Consider the following 14,988-nt stretch of genomic DNA (forward strand, 5'->3'; position numbering starts at 1 on the left):
CCTTTAGCAATGCATGGAGAAGCAGCTTTTAAGAGCAGGATGTATGGCACATTTATTTCCTCAGATATACACATTTACATTAAAAAGGTGCTTATAATTACAAGCTAACTGTTTAAATTAGCAAAGATGGATCCCATGGAGAGAGAAAAAAAAGTGAACTGTTGGAAGCATCATGGCAATGCACATGCTTTGACAGCAGATGGCGCCAAAACCCTTCACTACTTTTTTCCGTTTTTACATATCTTCAGGTCACACTCAAGAGATGTCCTTTAATACAGAGTGTGTACTGATACATGTCTGCAATGGCAAATACTACACCATTAGTTGAGAATAATGTGAAATATTTGCCAGCAAATACCCACTAAAATATGACATTTGAGAAGGTTTGGACAGACTGGTTGTGTGTGTGATCAAAAACTTCTCCCCCAACTGTATGGCCAACAATACTGAATAGCATTGACAAAACAAATGAGCACACATTTTTGTTTTTCCAATTAAATTCCAATGAAAACTGAAGCCTCTAAGACAGACAGCTAGTAATACCCCAGTTTAAAGTTATTGAAAGGTCTGATTGAAAGAATAGATCAGTGTCCTATTACTGCAGTGGATCATTTCAAGGCGGGATGTTACGATCTTAGCAAAATGCATACTTTAAGCCAACTTCTTATCAGTCTTTTTTTGAACTTGAAATTTGAACGTGGGAAATGTAGTTCCAATCTGAGGTAATGAGATGTATGCTCAGCGTATATATTGACATATTTCATACCAATCCTAAGAGGGCAAGTGGACAATTAGTTGCATAACATTTGAGCAATGTAAGAAACAATTCAAAACATCATTGAAGATACATTTAGAACCTTTTTTTCAGTAGCTCTAAATTTGTCCCATTCAGCCTTCCATACACAAGTTCTATATGACTGTGTGGCAACATGTCTACTATTTGATTTTATCACTTTATTTTATGGATGGATATACTTTTTGAAATATTGAATAAATGACATGCTGGAAATGAGCCACATAGGCCAATGGCGCCCCAATAATTCAATACTTTTTGATACCACATGTTAAAATGATACAATCTGTGTTATTCTATTCATCAATATAAAAGGTTATCAAAAGTGCAGAAGCTCTCAAAAGACTTCAGATCTTCAGTCATATATTCAACCAAAAGCTGCCGTGAGCAAAAGAGAAAGAGCACTGTCTACGTTGCACAAATACTGGTATTTTTGGTATTTCTGCAAATTAGAAAGTGTTTTGCATTTTATACGAAATTAATGGTAATTAAAAACAGGAAATTGACTCGTGATTGGTGCGTAAGACTTCTATTTTTGTTGCTTTGGATTTGAAACGGGTACCAATATCGTTTGATTTTTTAGAACCGTATCTAAAATTTTAAATTCTGGTGTCATGACAACAATAGTTGGCAACATAATCCATTTACACCAATCTTGACAGAGACATCATGCTTTCGAGTCATAAACTGACCCCCTCCCCTTATACTTTGATGCTTACATTTCTGACCAACACCTGCCAATGGTCACACAAGCTCTTGAACCATTTTACAAGAAATCCCTTGATGAAATGAACACAACTGTACGATAAATGTCCTGTAGTATAAAAAGAAAAGACTTTGGCACATTGTTCCCACACTAAGTGGCAATATAAGCAAAGTTACAGCTGAGTGCTTGATAACTAGGTTCAAGCTATTTCGCCATAAGTGAAGTACTTTACATTCAATATTAGAGACAAAAACAGCAGTCGTACGAACACCAACATTTAGACTGCCAGTTAAAGGGCTGAAGTACTATTAGTAGATTGGCAAATTATACACTTTACATATAGATATTGTTAAGGAGGTCTATCAACAGTTTGTATATACAGTCATACATAATCTTACACTGATACATATTTCAACATTTGATCTTTTTGTACCGATGTGGCTCAACTACGACACCAGTACTCACGTAAAATTCAACATTTAGCAGCAGTTTACTACTAGTTACATCAAAAATTGTTTTTAAAATATATAAAAATCAATGCATTGAAATCGTAACAAATCATTTGTTCTCCATTGATATATGAAGACTTGACTCACTAGAAAAAGCATAAATGGTAATGGTAACATCATGAAAACGTTTTTGAGGTATTTCTTGTGGGCATTTTTAAGGACAACACATATAGGGGGCTAGACGCAGAAGCTACATCCACACTCAACACTTGTGGCTCTTGGATGTAAAAGTCTGGATAAGGCGGCAGCTGCGGATGTAAACAACAGCGGCATTGTGCTCACATGTAGGATAAGAACAGAAGGTCTTTTGGAAAGGATAAAAGGTAAAATAAAGTATTATTTAAGGAGTGATTGTCATTGTTGGGCTTTGATCCTACCAATTCACCAGTTTCAAAGGACGGCCATTTTCCCCCAGTCTTGGGCTTTGGTTGGAAAGCTCAAATGCTTTCACAATGTCACACGACTGTGTTTGAACAAATCGTCCCTTAACTGCTGCTTATTGATTAGCTATAGGAAGTACAAGTGATGGTGAAGATACAGAAAAGGCCGTATCTCAAGTTAAAACAATATAACTAAGAACCCTTAAGCTACCATGGAAAACAGCAAATGTAAGCATTTAACCATTTCCTTTCTAACATGTCACTCAATGCAATAGGAAAAGCCTAAATGAATGGCTAACATCACCAGTAGCTTCTGCATGATTAGCAAGTCAAGGTGGACTATGCTAACAAGTTAGTTTACTAGGGCCCGACCGATATGAGATTTTTGGGGCCGATATTGGGGAGAAAAAAATCTGAGACTCATATATTGGTCAATATCTTTCTTAGCTCTATTAAATATGGGGAGATGGATATATAGATAGATAGATAGTTTTATTGACGTATATCTGAGATAAAATTAGTCGATACTGATAGTTACCGGATAAACAAATATCGGCCGATACTATCGGCTGGCTTATTCATAGGTCGGGCTTCAACCAATAAGATAGGCTATAGGAAAGGCATAACTTACTAGCCAATGGTTAGCTAGAATGTGCACCTTTCCCATTGTAATATGGGATATTTTCAAACATTGATATTGGCTCGCTTGCTAGCCGTTAGCTGGATGTGTATATATGCCTTTCCTATCCTATCGTGTTGCACACACAGTAATGTAAGGTCAGAAGTGGTTGAATGCTAATGTCAATAGTCGACTAACAGTAGCTCATGGGTGATCAAATATTGTTTTACCTTTGAAGATGGCCAGACATGTCAGGTTCTCTGTGTTTAAATGTGATTTGAAACCAAGACCATGATAGTATGTGATTTTAACAGGATAAGAGCTTCCCACTATTAGCTTGATAAAAGAAGGAAAATGGCCCCTGTGTGGAAAATGGTCAATGGTGGGCGAGCAGAGCAGCAGTTCATAATCTCAGCTCAAACTAGAGTTTCAGGCAGTGCGTCAGCATTGTCAGAGGAAAGCAGTTGCCAGATCTGCCACCGGTCCCTCTGCCAGTCTTGCCACTCCGGTGTATGCGGCACGATTTGGGTCTCTGTCGTTGAGGCTGAGTTACTCTGCACCGCACTGAGCCTCCCGTGCTGAAGGGACGGCTGCTGCGCTGTTGCTAGCTGGGGTGAACTTTGTGTGCTAGCCAGTCGATGGTGGGCGTTATAAGGGGGAGGACAGCGGCTGTCGTTGGGGCAACCATCACTAGTGTTCGCTCCACCGTGAGATCTCGAGACCGCTCGATGCGTGCTGTTGAGGTGTGGCGTCACAGACGGGTTGATGCTGAGCTGCAGGCGTGGCCGTCCCGACCCGACTTGAGGGCTGGTGCACACCCTGGTGACCGGGGGGTGTGGTCTGATCTCAGTCATGCCGTGCCGTTGTAGCGGTGTCTGATGCCTGCCATCCCCGTGGAGTCCGTCGAGACCTTCCTGTGAGCTGCGGGAGCTTCCCTCTGACATGTTGCCATGGGAACCTGGAAGCACAACATTGGTGGAATTAATCCTATGTTAATAAATAAAAAGGAAAACACACATTACTCAGTGTGACAAAACTGTAGAAAGATATGCTCCATCTTATATTAAACTGAGTACATTTTCAGTACCTGCAAATCATTCTCCTCAAACTACTGCAGCTGTTACATTCTGTGCTGGAGTATTAAGCAGCTGGCTAATTAGTTGAATGTATTAACGTTGAATCACAGATGAAGTGTAAATTAGCTGCAAATTAGAAAGCTAGAAATGGATAAAAACCCAGCAGAATGCTGATTAGATGCTAAAGTAATTGCTCCTGATTAAAGCATTTTGAACAGAGCTTTTTACTCTTTTAAAGGAGCAATATGTGACTCTGATGCAAGCGTTTAAAACTGGTAAGCAGTCTAAATTCATTTCAACGTTGGAGCTGTCGTCCCTCTCCCCCTCACCCCTAGAGTCGAGGTGCACGCAGGTTACCATTTTGTGGACACGGAAGCTTCAGTGTTTAGCCCTGTGCCAGCTCTGCATTGGCCTTAAAAGATTTCTGCGTTCTCCAATAAGGATCCTAGTTTTACCAAGGTCATTGACAAGGTTTTTAAGTCGGGTATATCTCTACCAGTTTGCTTGCCGGATACCGTCGCTGCAACACCTGTCGGTTTGACCTGATAACTGGTCTCATATCTGGCAAACTGAGGGTCGTTTAAAACGGCCGTGTGGGGGTGCCTTAAAACCGCCAACCTTTTCTGTTCCAAACAAATCCAGACCATTCAGGACCAGAATCTAAACTTAGAAGGAGGACATACTGGCTGCTGCGTTGTCATCAGAGAAGCCAGCACTTCAACATAGCTTCAACATGTTATAGTAAAGTTTTAAGATTTAATACAGTAGATATCTTACAGATTGCCCCTTTAAATACTGTTTTTTAATCCACAAGGAAGCCATTGGCCAGGGCTCATGAACATGTGTTTACCTGTGTATGGTTGGTCCTTAAGCGCTGGTTTCAGGGTCGTGTGCCACGTCCCCCAAATATTGGCATGCTCCTCTGATACAGTGTCTGAATGAAGCCAATAAATATGACAATTCACTCGTTGTAGTGTTAAAAAATCCGATTACAAATCTCAGAGAGATGCTTGGCTTACCTTTGGAACCCCACGTGTCCGCTCCAGGAAGAGTGAAGTGTTCAGGGACGCGGTAAAGCTGCTCGCTGCCCGGACTTCCTGGTTCTCCTCTCCGCTCGCTTAATACCGGCGAGTTGTTGTCGTAAGGAGACACCTCACCACTGGACGCTTTGTTGGAATCGCTGGAGGAGCGGCGCTCGCTCAGGGTGAATGGCTCCTCTGTCTGCAGCATGTCAGGGCTCCTGTGATGGAATTAGAGATGTGTCAAGATAGTGACGGAACATGGAAACACAAACATGAGGAGATCTTGTAGAACTCACTGGGATGCTTTTCTTCTCAAAAGGTAGTCCACCACATCTGGATCAGTGTCCAAAAGACTCATCAAAACCTCATTTTGCAGATCAGGAGGCACCTAAAAGACAAGTGAACTATTAGCGGTGGTGAAAAATAAAGTATTGGAAGCCTTGGAACCTGAACAGAAGTTAAGGGCTAAAGAAGATTAATTATTTAATGCCTTAATATTAACACCCCTAGTAATTGTCTGAATGTGATTTGTATGAATTTGTCTAAAATCTGGGCTCCATATAAATGAGGATTATTATGACTTTCCCAACACCTTCTGTCCACACTCGATTCTAATCCTTAATTTCTCTGAAAGCAGACGTTGCCAAATCCAAACATAAGCATGTTACGAAACAACTCTGAGATGTCATTCAGAGAACCTGAGCCACCTAAAACTCTGTTATTACTCCCAAAGACTGAGCAAGTCAGACCCAATTCACAATATGTGATTTAAAAAGTCGTTTATTGGCTCAGTGCAGGAATGTAAGCCTCGGCGGGACTGGCAGTGGCAGATTACAAAACATTACGGTTTACGGTTTTTGGACTTGAGGTGACCTGAACTGGCTGTCCACACTGGTTGAGAAAAAAAAAAAAAAAGAGGAACAAAAGCAACTGATGAGCATTAATCCTTGCAAAATCGTGCCCTCTTCTGACACCACAAGAAGGATTTCATGCTTGAATTGACCGTTTCCATTTTGCAAAGATCAAGCTCAGGTTCTTCCCTGAATGGTTCTCATTGTTTCTGTCGGCTAACTGGCAAGATTTAACTGTATTTTTTAAATACTAATGCAAAGAATCAGGTGTTATTCCACCCAAAACAGTCGTCATCCACCTGTCATCTCGCATTCTCGTTGTTTTTTCTCACTTTTTTCCGCCTTCTCTGAGTCTGTTTTGTCATTCACTGATTCTAAACCATTGTCTGCTAAGCTAAGCCAAAGAGGGATTGTCTTACCTTAAGCCTACACAAGAATGTGAGAGGGGGGTAAGTGTGTGTTTAGCAAGGGAGTGGATGAATGAAAGAAGGAAGGAAGTTGAGGACTGACCATGAAAAGGGTCTGGTAGCTGGCGATCATCCTCTGCAACACGGCGATGACGGCCATGCTCTCCTCCGCCCGGGCCATGCTCTGGACGCTGAACTCTTTGTCCGAGCTCTTCTGCTTGTGGAGCAGGTTGGGGCCGAAGATGGTCGCTAGGTTCAAAGACGTCATCTTGTTCCCTGTGATCTGCATTTGGAAAGACCAATAATGGGACAAAAGTTCATGCTTAGCCGTTGAGGAAGTCTTAAACTGGTCCCATTGGACAAGGCCTACTGGGCTTTAGCAGCTTGAGCCCTGAGAAACAAACCTCCTCTTGCTGTCTCCTGTCTCCCCACCCAGTTTCCCACTGACATTGCCATCATCTCATGTTGGTTTTATCACCTCTCCCTCAACCATTCTGTGTCTCCATCACATCCGTCCTCTCGGCACATGGGGTGAGTCGGCACTGGAAATGTTAGATGCTATGACAGCTGAATCTGTTCCTACCAGTGTTGGCTGATGGTGTGCATCCTGTGATACAACCAGCAGCTAAAGTTAAAGGCCTTCTTTTTTTAGTGATAACTTTCTTTCCCAGCTTCCTTTCCTTTCCACTCCCAGTCCCAAAGGAGAGATGGGAGCCCCTAGTGGTCAAAAGTATGAATGTGTCTCTTCGAGCCAAAACATACTTCCATCTGTGCACAAACACGCCAGGACACACCCCTCTCCCCTCCCCCTCTCACACACACTCAATTAAACAAGAGTTTCTCTTCTCCACACACACATTCATGAGTCCATGACGCGGGAGTGAATGGCTAAACGGGGATTGGGACTTGGACGCAAAAGTGTTGAATATTGTTCAACTTTTGCAGAATCGTGTTTACAGCCTGATGATATAGTTATAGTTTGATGGGGCCTTCTTCTGAAAAGGTCCAGCTGGAAGGTTCTTGAGAGCGTTATGTTTTTCAGTCGAGCTTTGGGTGCGTCTGGTTGCTACACCCAATTTCATGCTGTTTCAGGCCTAATGTGCCTGGAGGAATATACAAACTGCACAAACAGATTCTTATCACTTCTAAGGTCATTTTCTCCCAATGAGGTGGAAACGCGAGGCAAACAGGATGCTTACAAGCTGCCTGAAATGTGCTGGCACTGGTTTGTAGGCGACTAAAACTTCAATTTGGATGTTTTGGACTATTACTTCCAATTTTCACATAGTGCATGCTAGCCGCTGCTGTTTGCACCAGGGTTTTGCCGAGATGGCGCGTGCCCTTCCCCACTGGGTCTGTTTCTGAAGCGTGAGCGCAGCCCGGAGGCAGCTGCAGGGACTGCGTCGCTCTGGAAATTGGGAGTAAGACATCTCTTAACGCTCACCTCCTGTCCGTCTTTGTCCTGCCGGTCTTGAGCGTGGTCGGTCACTGTGGACAGAAACTCCAGGAGGCGATGGAGGGTATCGCTGTTGCATGCTGGGAGCAGGTAAACCAGTAGCTGTGTGACTGTCGTCTGCTCATCGTGATCCAACACTGCAAAGGGGGGAAAAAAGGACGGATTGGTTGCAAAATCAAAACTGAGATGAGAGCAGGAGAGTGAGCAAAGGGATAAGAGAAGCTAACGCTAACATGTGGTGTTGATGAAGGCCGTGTATAGCTCCTTGGTAAGAAGAGGGTCGGGCATGTCCCTGAGGAACTCCTTCAGCAGAGCGGCCACGTCGTGGATGCTGTGCTCCTCTTCCAGCTGGACGTCGACGCCCCGATCAAACTCCTCACGCAGCTAAAAAAAGAAGAGGGGAGAAGCCGAGGGAGAAAAAGAGGAAGACGGCAAATGAAAAAAAAACATCCCCCACACATAGAACAACGGAAATTATATTCCATGTGGCGCACACACCCACTTCGACTCACTTCCTGTAAGCCCCACCCCCCCCACCCCCCCCAGTGACCTGGTAGGGTTCAAACTTGTTTTACAAATCTTTTCAATGTGACCCTTGGATGACTTCCACTTCCATAGAAAAAAAAGTCTATTATTGGCCATACACTTGTAATTTGTACTGCATATTGACCTTACTTTCAGAGTAAATTAAGTTAACTAATCCTCATCTCACAGGAAGCTGACAGTGGTGGCAATTGAATAAATGTTAACATTAGATTATATAAACACAGAGCGGTGGAGAATGAAAATAGATTGAACACTTGTCACACATGATATACAGATGTGTGAAAAATAACAGCTTGATGAAGAGAGTTTACAATACAGTCCAATAATGATAAACATATACAGGCGCCGAACGCTCAATCTCATGAAGCACATTTTAGTGTCCAACCAAACTAAGCGAAAATACTCTGGGCTTAACTGGGAACATTTCGGAGGCACCACCCTAAAGTACCTCCAGGCAAAAACCTGCTTTCCTTGGCACTTAAAAAACAATCAATCAAATCGATCTTTCTTGGGAACATGGCTAAATCAGTCTCTATCTAAAACCAGTTTCATCAAGTGATTGAATCAGTTAAAACACAGTGATTGCATATTTTTTTATCTGGGGGTCAGTCTTATACTGTTTTCCAATGTAACACCAACTCTGCTATAATTAAGCGACTTTTAGACATCTCTCTGGATGTGTTCTTTGAAGCCTTGCTTGTGTGTGTGGATGAATAAATAACCTCTTCTCACTGAGCAACAAACAAACCTCTTCCGAGCCCTGTGGCTGCTACTAATGGAAGTCAGTGTAAACACAATCATCAGAAAGAATTATGTGAAGAACAATGTGGCCCACACTGATTGACCCATGATGGTTCACCCTGTTTTAACATATTCTCTTGTGCTCGATGGGATCAAAGGTAAAATATAATAATAGGTGTAGGAGTAGGCTGATCTCACAATTGAGCATATGTAACCAAACGGCATCAGTGTATATATATCTGATAAGTAGTATGCCTTTGAATTTGTGCTTTTCTGCATTAATTCAGTAGCAAAAGCACAAGAAGGAGCTTTGGCACATTTGCCAACAAAGCAACACTTTGGTGGACTGTGTTGGTTACCACACAATCGTTTCTTGGATAGGAGGTTTTGTTTGTTGCTGTTGACTCTCAGATGGAAAATCAGTGCGAATAACATTCATCACGTGCATAACTCATCCTACTTTCTGCAAATATAGCCTCTGATTGTTGTGAGTAAACATGGCATGTTCTTAAAAAAAAGCCACTTGCAAAGGAGCATTAGAGGCAAATGAGTTTGATGAGTATGAAAAGGATACGAATCAAAGTCTATGCTGTTACCTTTTGAAACACCTTTGAAATTCTGTAGCGCCACACCATAAATTGACCCAATAAGCTCACCAAAGTTGGAACCAAATTGTTTGCACATGGAGTGTTCTTGGCTATCCAACCAATATCAAACCAAGGCACCAACGTGCCCTCTGTTTCCATTGGGCATGAGGTCCTTTAAGGGGTTACTAATATGTTGGTGTAGTGCCCTTTCAAAGCTCTCCACAGGGCCCATAATGTATAGATGTAGCTACCATGGCGTCTGTTTAGTATCAACATTTGCTTCCCAGATGGTATGCCCAATCAGGCCCATTGGTATTCCTCTTGGTGGCTCATGTTTGCCCCAACACTAACCCAATTTAAAGTCCATTCCGAGCCTATTCCCAGTTAAAGCTTGGACGTGTTGAATTTTAAGAGAGTTCTTGTAAAAATGTGTACCTGTCGGACTCTCTTCTTGGAGCTTCCCACTCTGAAGATCCCTACCGTCTGCAAACCTGAGTGGAGACAAAAAATAAATCAACTTTAAAGTATACTAGAGGAATTGTTGTCTTTGTTAGAACTACCAGAGGGTTAAAGACTGAATTAACATACAGTATTAATTGTAGCGTGGTTTGCTGTGGTGAAGTATCTGCTCACCGTTTTTCTCAAGGTGCTGGCAACAGCTGTCGACCACCCGCGGCACCTGCCGGTAAATGGGATTGAGGCTCAGCCTTTTGTCCCGATGCTTCTCCTTCTTACTTGGGGTCTCAGCAGGGAGGGAAAGCTGCAGGGCTTCCAGCAAGCGGGACTGGTTATCATCCAGGTCTGTGATCGAGTCTACCGACATGCCTCCCTGCAACACAATCATGTACTTCATCAGTTTAAGCTGAAGATGGCCCGATTACTGTTATGGAGCTTAGACTTGGATATGACTTACCCTCCTGCGTGCTCGGGGTGCAGCCTCAGGCGTGTTGGGTGACGTTGACTCATTGGCCGTCTCTGAGGTGGAACTCAAAGAGGAGTTACTACTGGACAACTCTTTAGTGGACGGCCTCTTGGTGGCAAACTGCGGAACAGATGATCCAAGAGTTAGATTTGGCTTTTACTTCATACTATACACACATACTATCCAGAACGAGATCTCACCTAGGGTGAACCAAACTCTGGTGAACTTGGTAGCGAACCGAGACCGCCCTGTTTTGACTCCGACCAGAGTTCAGTTCTTTGGTCACTTTTGGCACTAGTGTTCATTTGAGCTTTCACACCACCAAACAAACAATCCAACAAAGCCTACCAGAGTTCGTTTGAAATGGACCAAACGGCTTAGGTGTGATTGCACCCTTAATGTTAACAGAGGGAATCATCTATGAAAACTCCACTCAGTAAAATGGATACAGCATCCTTGGTATTTTCAGTGGAAGAAATTAAAGTTAAAATGGTGCAGCGTATAGGTCAAATATTCCCACTGGTGCTCGAATACTCTGGGAGAGGATTGCTTTCTTAAAAAAAACATATCAAGTTAATCGGGGAAACAGCCGGGTCCAAAGCATCAGTCCCCCAGCGATGGCAGAGGCAATTATTCGGCTGAGTTCAGACTTACCTGTATAATGGAGGAGACGAGGTCTGAGGAGTCCTTGTGCTCCTCGCGGGGCGGAGGGTCCTGACGATAGCCGTCCTGACGCTGCCTGTGCGTCCTGTCATTGGCGATGACCTGGGAGAGGGGTATACTGAAGGCCTGGGGTATGCATTCTGGGGAAAACATCAGGAAGAGAGGATGAAGAATGTGAAAATGAAGGCAGGAAATCAAGGGTTGGACACATGGAAGATGGATAAACGGAATGACAAAAGAACAAAAGTAAGCTGCAATAGGAAGTTTTATCGTAAGACAACCAATTGATTTCACTGCCTTAATTGCACAAATTCATTTGCAATGTTTCTATACTGAAAGTGTTTCCAATGTATTTGTTCAATTAATACAGTGTCCAGGAGTTTGCTTGCAATTATTGGTCATTTAAAACAAGAAATTACCCAATATCAGGTGCCTAAGCTTCTGTTGTTGTTGCTGTGGTATCAAAAACCTTTGATTTTTACTCCGATCTTATCAAAGTTTTAGATAGTGTAAGTCTGACAACCCTATAAGCAACTTCCAAAAATAGCTTTACAACTCTGTAACTCCAGAAACATCAAACATATCTCCATTTAAAGTCTTTATCACTGGCCTTTTACACATGATAAACGCCTCCAAACACATTTACTGCATCAATAAAAGCTCCTACAGGGCGACAGCATCTGTTTTCCAAAATAAGACATCACAGAAAGCAAGTTCAAGCTTTGACAGACCACTAATTCTGGTCCTTTTCACCATAATAACACAACTCTGATGATTCTCTACCACAGGCAAATGTCTAAGTCTCCATGGAGGCCAATTTTTAGAATCCTCTCAAGGCCAATTTTTAGAATCCTCTCAGCGATGAAACATAACAACCAGCATGTTATCCAGCTCTTTTGTTCCATTTTTACTCATGTGGAGGAATGACGAAAGACAGTGTTGAGTTAGCTTTGGCAAGAAGTTGCAAGTGACATAGTTAGGCAAGAGTTTATACAAAGGCATTGCAATGAACTTGGAGCTTGTTGCAGATATGAACAAGGCTAACTTCAGACAGAAATGATGTCATACTGGGCCATCATAGGCGATATATTCCATTGGATTCCCAAAAGCTGGAGCTAGCTGTTGAGAAAACACATGCCCAGCTGTTCAATAAATGTGTGTGGCCATGTATGTGTGGGGGGAAAGCAATCAAAGGAAAACTGAGGACGAGAACTCAAAAATACATTCCGTAACCACAACTGGAGCGCCGTGGTTCGTGAACAACATGACCGCTAACACTGTGACACAACAAATTTGTTCTGCAGTTGGGCTTATGTAACCTGAACACAGACATGCACATACACTCTTGCCCAATCTGGATCCCATAATGTCCGATGCACTGCCAACATATTGCTCAGCACTTCATCCACAACCAGACCATATTCATCAAGTCATGTCAGATTTTCATGAATCTACATTTTCCAGGCCTGCAGACACTGAGGGAACAGCACCGCAACTTTTTCTTCTTTCTTGTTTTCTTTCTTGTTTTCTTTGATGCAATTAAAGTCCAAGCAGAAAGAAAGTCTCTAATGGCCTCGGGAAGTTTTAAATAACATCAAACTTTTGTTGTGCACAGTTGGTTGAGTTTACAACATGAAAAATACAGAACTATAAAAACACTTGCCTGCTTTAAAGTGAAACACAAGGCTTTTTCTTTCCCAGAGACCATGAGAGAAGATTGAACTGAAAACAAATTTGGCAGATGAAACCACAGCTCCATCTGAGCCATCTGTTTATGGACGAGCAGGACCAGACATGGACTCAAGAGGAGGGAAAACTGGAACATTTACGTTACATAATATATAGAACTGAAAGTATTTGTTCAGCAATAACTTTTTCTGAAAGTTTCCTTCGGGATATCTATCCAAAAAAAAACCTGCCACTATACTCACAGTTGCCTCATTTGCCATTGGAATGATCCACTTCAATGTAGCCAAAGCATGTGCAGTATGTTCAGCCAACGCAGCTGTAGCATACTGAAGGATCCTCATCATCTTAATAATCTTAACACTCAGAGCTTGACAGCTGTTTCTGGTACTTAACTCTAGCAGCAAATAATTCCAAGCTTATTCCAAGGCTAACAAAGATGGCACCAATGGAAGTCCAATTTGTGTACTGGGGGATACAAAGGTATTTTTGCGTGCTTGACAGCACTATTTAACTTGGCTTTTGGTTCACTTTCTGAAAATAATCTGTATGCTGTTAAATCCAGGTCGCACTCGTATGTAGGAAACAACAGCAACCATGTCAACCAGTGGCAATCTGGAAACAACGAAAATTCTGAATCAAATCTGAAATGTATCGTAAATGCCTTAAAACACCAAACTGACTTTAATGTTGGAAGCAGAGGGTAAGATATGTGCTATCTGGCGCCAAGTTGACAGTCCATTTTACTATGGAAGTGAATGAAAGAGGATGCTACAGTGCTTGCGTTGCAACTCTAGGTTTCACCAATATATAAAGCCATCTGTTACAAGTAATTTAAAGATTTTATTGCACGAAAAAGGCGATATCGGCATCGCCCCCAAAAATCGGTCGCCTGATTTATACTAGCTGTTCCTGTCAGTCACTTGAGAATACTGCAGGTTGAGCTACAATCTGCAGTAGTGTGTACATTTCTCACATACCAATGACTTGATATCGTAATCAAGGCATGCGTCAGCAACCACATTCTCACAAACTTGAGAAGAAAAGCTTATTTTATCTCCTGCTTCTCTTTGCAACTGCACTCCTCTTTCTTCTCTCTTTCTGCCAAATTTTCTCTTCATGCAGCAGAGTGGCTGCTTCTCAGAGCCGGTCCCCTTACAAGGAGTCCCTTCACTTTAAGCTAAATATAAACTGTCAAAGCCCAGTAAGAAGAAAGTGTGTTTTTATAACCTCGCTGTTCACCTGCCTGAGGTGCGGAGACCATAGTCTGGCCTTCTGTCTCACTGAAGAGCTGGTGTTAGAGTCGTGACAAGGACTGGGAAAAAAAACAAAAGGGAGAACAAAAAGAGAAAACCCTGTGAACTTGTATAAAAGAACTTGGCGTACCTTTGTCTTTACTCTTCTCTTTCGCAAGCGAGTCCAACTTCCTTCTCAACGACTTTTTCCTCTTCTGTCCATCTGTGCCGGAAGAAAAACAAGAAAATAAATCAGGGGTAGCAAATGGTTTCCATATCTGCCGAATCTTATCTCGCTTCTTTCTAATAAGCTTACGTCAGGAATGCAGACTTCAATTAACCACAGGGGAGAACCTGTTTATGAACTCAAATCCAGTTAACTGAAACGTCAGACAGGGTCAGCTTTGGTATTAGTCGGCAGATGATTGTGTTAAATCACTTATATAGTTTATCTACAAGGGGCTGGGGTTAACATAAACAGTGTACTGTAATACCATAGTTGCGCTGTTTTTGCATGTTTTTTTTTTTTTAACCATGTTTACTGTGAAAAATACATTTGTAGTCTTCATACTAGAACCTGACCGATTCATCAGTCAGCCGATAATACCGGCCGATATTATCATAGCCAGTGACTTTCAATATCGGCTAATTTTATCTCAGACATGCGCAGATATTACTAGATTTATTCACCAGTCAAATGCCATTTAATTTGAGTTTCATTGTATTACACTAGCACTTCTCTTTCACCAGCAGAGGGCGCTGTATGGATTAAAACAAGCTTTATCATTC

General features: G+C 42.2%; 1 protein-coding gene across 3 annotated transcripts in view; it reads right to left on the bottom strand.

Moving 5' to 3' along the window:
* Nucleotides 1–499: 499 nt before the first annotated feature.
* LOC132959500 (rho GTPase-activating protein 6-like) overlaps nucleotides 500–14,988 on the bottom strand; it is a 72,031-nt gene continuing 57,542 nt past the window's right edge. For 2 of the 3 annotated variants that reach the window (XM_061032568.1, XM_061032571.1), the window contains exons 3-14: nucleotides 14,351–14,422; nucleotides 11,270–11,418; nucleotides 10,607–10,735; nucleotides 10,327–10,522; nucleotides 10,129–10,184; nucleotides 8,053–8,203; nucleotides 7,808–7,956; nucleotides 6,467–6,646; nucleotides 5,402–5,493; nucleotides 5,103–5,323; nucleotides 4,934–5,017; nucleotides 500–3,965 (exon numbers count right to left, since the gene is read on the bottom strand). In XM_061032568.1, coding sequence (XP_060888551.1) covers nucleotides 3,424–3,965; nucleotides 4,934–5,017; nucleotides 5,103–5,323; nucleotides 5,402–5,493; nucleotides 6,467–6,646; nucleotides 7,808–7,956; nucleotides 8,053–8,203; nucleotides 10,129–10,184; nucleotides 10,327–10,522; nucleotides 10,607–10,735; nucleotides 11,270–11,418; nucleotides 14,351–14,422 — 2,021 coding nt within the window. In that variant the 3' untranslated portion in view covers nucleotides 500–3,423. The remainder of the gene's footprint in view (nucleotides 3,966–4,933; nucleotides 5,018–5,102; nucleotides 5,324–5,401; nucleotides 5,494–6,466; nucleotides 6,647–7,807; nucleotides 7,957–8,052; nucleotides 8,204–10,128; nucleotides 10,185–10,326; nucleotides 10,523–10,606; nucleotides 10,736–11,269; nucleotides 11,419–14,350; nucleotides 14,423–14,988) is intronic. The other variant, XM_061032570.1, reaches the window with a different exon arrangement.

Source organism: Labrus mixtus, chromosome 24, assembly GCF_963584025.1.
Source record: "Labrus mixtus chromosome 24, fLabMix1.1, whole genome shotgun sequence".
NCBI lineage: Eukaryota > Metazoa > Chordata > Actinopteri > Labriformes > Labridae > Labrus > Labrus mixtus.